Here is a 6,777-nt window from a genome sequence, read left to right on the forward strand (position 1 = left end):
CTTCTTCTTCTTCTTCTTCTTCTTCTTCTTCTTCTTCTTCTTCTTCTTCTTCTTTTTTGTTTTTTTTAGACAGGGTTTCTCTGTATAGCCCTGGCTGACCTGGAACTCAGAAATCCGCCTGCCTCTGCCTCCCAAGCCCTGGGATTAAAGGCGTGAGCCACCACTACCCAGCTAATTTCTTAATTTTGTGTCCAAGATATATTACTGCCTCTTAGGGACATCAGCTGAATATAGTGTAACAAGATGGAATAAGACCAGGCACTAACCCTCATATCAAGGATGGACACAGTGACCCAGTAGGAGGAAAGGGGCCCCAACTGCAGGCAAAAATGATGGAGATCTCCCACTCCACACTCTTAGGAGTCCTACAAGAACACCAAGCTACACACCTTTAAGGAATATGCCCAGGACCTACCTCAGACCTATACAGGGTCCATGTTTGTTGCTTCAGTCTTTATGAGCCCTGCTTAGTTGATTCTGTGGGCTGCGTTCTTCTGGTGTCTTTGACCCCTCTGGTTCCTACTGTATGGACTCACTGAAATGATTCCATAAAACTGTTGGGCATGGGTGCTGGGGATTCAGATTCAAGTCCTTGTGCTTATAGAGGAAGTGTTCTTCCCTCTGGGCTGTCTCCTCAACAGCAGTTTGCTTGTATATTTTTGTAACTATAGCTTCTATTTCAGTGTTGGATGAAGGTACAAGGGGTCCTGCTGTTGTCTTTCTTACTTGAGAGGAAAAACATTCCCCTTTCAGTGGTAACACAGTTACAGGAGCTTTGTGTCTTGTTGGGACTAACCGCAGAGCCTCACACATGCTATCCCGATGTCCTACCACTGAGTTGTGACTTCTTCTTGGTGTCTTGATCATGTTAGAAGGTCTCTGATGTTTGGGTTTCTCAATCATTTTTTAGAAGACTTGTTTCAAAATTTCCAAAAGCAAAGCTGTGAATAATTTGTATAAAAGCCCATTTGATTCAGTCTCCATGCTCCGACAGCCCTTAGGGTTGTCACCCTTGTTTTCTTTGTTCTTCCTCTTGTGACATTCTTGTTTCTCTGAATGTTCTGTCATACTCCATGAGAGGGAAAGTCATACATATATATAAGTGTACATGAACATAAAATTACTGGCTCTTCTGTTTGCTAGTTTTAAAGTTTGGCTTATTTTTATAAATATGTTTTAATAAACATATACATATAAATATACATACATATGCTTTGCTACATAGAATTATTCTGTCTTATTTTTAAACTTTTTATTATTTGTGACTATGGGTGTTTTGCCTGCATGTATCTGTGCACCATGGGCACACCTGGTGCTCATGGAGCTCATCTCCTGAGACTGCAGTTCCAGTCAAGAGCTACCATATGAGCACTAGGAGTTAAAAACAGCCAGTGACTTTAACTGCTAAGCCATCTATCTCTTCAGCCCTTTGTCTATCCGTTTTTAAATTTAGTTTTTTCTACTTGATACTTTATTAATATTTATTTAATTGTGATGCCATTGTATTTTCTTTTAAGATACATTTTCATTTCTGTCTTAGATATGGTATTTTTTAATTAGACAGTAAAGTGGAGTCTCAATTTTTATATTCTAAATAAATCTTTATATAGTCTCTTAATTTAATTTCTTATTGTTATTGTTAGGATGATGATGATTAGGAGAAGGAGGGGGAGAAGGAAAGAGAGGAGGAAGAAGAGGAGGAGGAAGATGAAGATCTCACCCTGTAGCCAAGCTTGGTCTGGAACTCAGTATACAGTCCAGGCTAGTCTGGAGCTTGCAGCCACCCTCCTCTTTCTGGCTCCCCAAAACTGAGATTACAAGCATGAGCCACTCCGGGGCTTTACTAATACTTTCTTAGATTAAGTTTCTAGGAAAAAAGTGAATACTTTATTGGTCTTATGAAAGAACTGCCTAAAAATATTCATAATAGTTTAAACTCCAGCTAGTAGTATATAAGTATAATAATTTCTTTTTTTCCAGTTCGGATTCTGAAATAATAGCATATGCTTTGGACACACTTTATAATATAATATCTAATGAAGAAGAGGAAGAATTAGGTAAGTTTCCAGTTATTTTACTGTATTTCTCTATATATATTAACTAGGTTATACTAATTTAGCTTTGAAGTTGAGTTTATTTTATAAACTTGTTCATTGTGTGGTGTTTTCCTAAGTTGCTCTCTGAATCAACACAGTAAAGCTCTAACTTTAGTTCTGAGTGGTGTCTCCAGAATGATTGTTCTGTGTGGTCTGGACCTTTATGATGAGGTAGAGTGAGGTTTCTGTCCTTAAGTCAGGGGCTCACGATGTAGTCTGGACTAATCTAAGCCCAGGCTCCTCCTTCAGCACACCCCAACAAGCCTCAGTGAACCCTAACAAGCCTCAGTGAACCCCAACAAGCCTCAGTGACCCCTAACAAGCCTCAGTGAACCCCAACAAGCCTCACCTATATTCTTCTCTCTTTTACTTTTACTTTTTAGTGGACTTACAAGGTTTTAGATATCTTGACATTTTCAAATATGTATTAGTAGATTCTCCTTCACCCTCATTCATCCATCCAAGATCCTCTGTCTCTGTCTCTTTCTGTCCTTCCCTTTTTTTCTTTCTTTTTTTGTTTTTTTGTTTTTGTTTTTTTGTTAGGTAGCTCTAGCTGTCTTAGAACTCACTATGTAGACTAGGCTGGCCTCAGAGATCAGCCTGTGTCTGTCTCCTGATGCTGTGGTTAAAGGAGTGCCCTACCACACCCAGAAGAGCCCTCTTTCTTAAGTTTTGCCCTCTTTGGGCTGTAATTAGGCAGTATAGGTATTAGACAGTGCTGAATTAAATAATCCCCTCTGGTTGGTTGGTCTTTGTATGTGTTATTACCCTTAGGCCAGAGCAGTAGTTAGTGGAGGTTTCTCCTAATTCTTAAGCCTTGGGGGGTGGCCATAAGACTTTTTTTTTTTTTTTTGGCTTTTCAAGACAGGGTTTCTTTGTGTAGCCCTGGCTGTCCTAGAACTCACTCTATAGACCAGGCTGGCCTCGAACTCAGAAATCTGCCTGCCTCTGCCTCCCAATTGCTGGGATTAAAGGCATGTGCCACCACCGCCTGGCAAGACTTTCTAAATATATAGAGAATAACAATTTATTTTTTATTTTCTGTTCTCGATATGAAGATATTGATATTTGATATGAAATAATATAGATGTGTTTGAAATCCCCTCTTCCTTGGTATGTCCTCCTTTCACTTTCTATTCCAACATACTTGGATACTTAAAGTAAGACAGCTTACCCTTTGTTACTTAGGGAAAGGCTTGATTGTATGTCTATGCCTTTGTTGTTTGTCCTGTAAAAAGATGCTCAGTGAGTAACATTGTACAGTGCCATTGAGGATATCCACATAGCCAACTGCTACTTACAGTAAGATATTAGTGGGGTTTCCATTACTTTACAGAAAAGAGCAGACTTATTTGTGTGTTTTATAATTTTAATTTATACCAAAATACAACAAAACAGAGATTGAAAGTAAGTATTGACCTTGCACCTATTTTATTAACAGTCAAGCAGAAGAGCATGTGCATGTTAACCCCACAGAGTACTGGGAGGTAGTATGAGTATTTGAGTGGAGTGTTGAGTAGTCATGCTCCCTTAGAATTAAGTATACTTTTTCTTAAGATTTTTTGTCTCTGTGATATCTTACTTAGAAGTTTTTTAGTTTCTAAGGGGTAAATATATTTAGTAAACAATTTATTATTCATGGAAAAAGAAGTTGAATGTATAGCCACTTAAATATATACACAAGAACATGCTTTGAAGAGAAGAATATTTACTTCTCCTAGTTGGTTTTCAGATGAGAAAATTAAAAGCAACATACCTTTTTGTTGTTGTTTGAGCTGGGCTCTCTACGTCGCCCTGGCTGTCCTGGAATTTGCTCTGTAGACCAGGTTGACTTCAAACTCAGATCTTCCTGCCTCTTCCTCCCAAGTTCTGCGAGTAAAGGCATGCCAAACTATGCCCAGCCACACAGCACACTTAGTTAACAAACGGTTTTAAAACTTTTATTTCTTATAGCTTAGGCAGTGGGGAATAGGAGCAGTCTTGTGTGTATTTGGGAATTTTATGTTTTATTTACTTGCCTTTTGTGAGACAGGATTTCACTGTGTAGTTGGGGCACTAACTCATCACATAGCCCAAGCTGGTCTTGCAGCCCAAGCTTTAACCTTGGCTCCCTGGGTACTAGGGTTATAGGTAGGTGCCACGGAGCCTAGGGTTATAGGTAGGTGCCACGGAGCCTGCTTCTCTGCTCTTTATTTTTAATTCATCATTCAAAAGTCTATTGTTTTTAATGATTTATTTATTTCTTCTATGTATATGAGTACATCATTGCTCTCTATAGACAAACCAGAAGAGGGCATCAGACCCCATTGTAGATGGTTGTGAGCCACCATGTGGTTGCTGGGAATTGAACTCAGGACCTCGGAAGAGCAGTCAGTGCTCTTAACCACTGAGCCATCTCTGCAGCCCCAAAAGTCTTTTTGATAACATGGGAAAAACAGTTTTTGAATAAGAATAAATGGTAGCAGAATAATTTTTCTAGGACCTTTTTCTCCTGAAACTTAAAGTTAATCTGAGTACATTTTTTAAAACTAGATACTAAAAAATGTGCTCTTGAGTTGTATTATTTTCTCATTAAATGCTTCATTGAGAGGTAATTCTCCAGTGATCCAAAAACTACTTACAGTTCTTTCCTTGGGAATGTTTTAAAACCCTTTAGTGGTGAATGTTTGATAATCTTAAATGTATAGCATATATATTTAATATGTAGCCATGTGTGTTGGACGAGCCTCACCTGTCTGACTTAGTGACAGAGTCTCACTTTCTGAGCTATGCTGATAACTTGGCCAGCTTCTGTGCTCACACAGATAACATTTGCTCTGTCGCCTTATTTATTCCTTTTTGTCTACCTTTTCAGATGATGTTGAAGGTAAAAGTTTACACTTTCATATGCATGATGCTTTAGACTTAAGACCTGGTAGTATAAAAGGACACTGTCAAATGCTGTTTCTTCTGGCTACTATAAAGTCTGATGTTGGTTTCATTGTGTCAGAATCTGTAATTTAAAAGCAGTACTTAATAATCTGTTATCTACACCATGAAGCCATTCTAGTGTATCTTTTAATAAAATCAAATCTCTTCTAATAGTTCCATTATTCAAATTTGTTTTGTGTATAATTCCTGGAAAACAAATTGTTTATTTACAAGTAATACTTGAATGTGTATACACATGTGTGCATACATGTGTACTTATGAGTGAGCTGGAAATTACTCAGTTCAGAGAATACATGTATATTGATGTTGTCCCTTTACAGTGCCATGCACACAGCTGTGCCTCAGTTACTGACCTTTACATTAATTTCTGGAATTCACTGATACTTACCCTCTGGTGGTCTATTTGATGTCTAGTAACTTTTAACAGTATTTCTTTTCTTCATAATTAAAATAATCAAGTTTCCTTTTATTTTGTTTAACTAATATTTCTAAATGCGTTTTAGAATGAATGAAATATTATCTACAGTAGATTTAAAATGACAGTGCTGAAACTAACAGAAAACTAACTTACTACCTTTCATGGCTTTTGAGCCCCTTGCTTGAGATCAGAACAGCCGCAGCACAGCCCTGCTGTTCGTCGGACTGTTTCTTAGGGTGTTACGGAGCAGGAACTGTTGTTTCTGTGATTGTTTCCTCATATTTGTGTAGAGCCTTAAAGAGTGCACAGTCCTCACGTGTCCAGTATCTTACTTAATCCTCATGCAGTCTTTGAGGTGGGTGTTGATTCTCTTTCCTCAGATTAAAACACCAAAAGGCTGGACATTGTCACTCATTGTCCCAGTTAAGGGAAGAACAGTGTCCTCTCTCGCTGCACTTTCTTGTTTTACACCCTCCATAGATTTTTCAATTGAATAAATTGTGGCCAGTTTTACTTTCTAACTAGAACTTACGAATTATATAATATATATAACTGGTTGTAAAAAATTCAGATAAGCATTTAAAATAAGCATCACTGTGTAACTGTTGAGTCACAGTTGTAAAGATTCACTGTGTACTTTAGTTAGAATATCTCCTTTTCTCTTTTTGGGGGTTGGGGGACTTGGCTTTTTGAGATAGGGTCTTTTAATGTGGTCCTTGCTGGCCTGGAACTCATTTTGTACACCAACCTGGCCTAGAACTTGCAGTTATTCTCCTGTCTCTACCTTTTGAATGACGAGTTTGCAGACTTATGCCTCCGTGTTCTGCTTTTTTTTTTCCTTCCCCCCTCCTCCCCATACCCTTCCCCCAATGCCAGGTCTACCCCATGTTCTCCTTTTTATAAAGCAGTTTTCTTCTCTAGATTGTGAACTTGATATGGAATTCCATTAAAGATCCCATGATGTTTTTTAAAGAGTTTAATACCTCTGGAAAACATACATCTATAAATATACTTTAAGAACAAATATATTTGTATGAATTTAGTTAAAATCTAGTTCTGTAAAAAGATCTGGAAAGTGATGGGGTATATATGTGTATGTTTATTATATATATGGAGTATATGTATGTATTCAAATATAAATTTTTGTCCACACACACATCACAAAATCCTTATTTTGTGGATTAGTCTTTGCTTTCACTCTTCTGTTTTAGGCTTATCTTTGCTATAACAAAAAACTACTTTTTTTTCCCACCTATATTAGGGATCACTTATTTTTACAGGTTATAGAAATTTGCCCATAATACTTAAATTAAGATTAAAGAGATAAACTCT

General features: G+C 37.6%; 1 protein-coding gene across 4 annotated transcripts in view; it reads left to right on the top strand.

Annotated features, from left to right (window-relative positions):
- The window catches only part of Uso1 (USO1 vesicle transport factor), a 65,760-nt gene that overhangs the window by 17,092 nt on the left and 41,891 nt on the right, over positions 1–6,777 (top strand). For 2 of the 4 annotated variants that reach the window (XM_031390980.1, XM_031390982.1), the window contains exons 4-5: positions 1,981–2,057; positions 4,951–4,962. In XM_031390980.1, the coding sequence (XP_031246840.1) occupies positions 1,981–2,057; positions 4,951–4,962 (89 nt within the window). The remainder of the gene's footprint in view (positions 1–1,980; positions 2,058–4,950; positions 4,963–6,777) is intronic. The other 2 variants (XM_031390984.1, XM_031390981.1) reach the window with 1 other exon arrangement.

Source organism: Mastomys coucha, unplaced genomic scaffold (assembly GCF_008632895.1).
Source record: "Mastomys coucha isolate ucsf_1 unplaced genomic scaffold, UCSF_Mcou_1 pScaffold22, whole genome shotgun sequence".
Taxonomy (NCBI): Eukaryota; Metazoa; Chordata; class Mammalia; order Rodentia; family Muridae; genus Mastomys; species Mastomys coucha.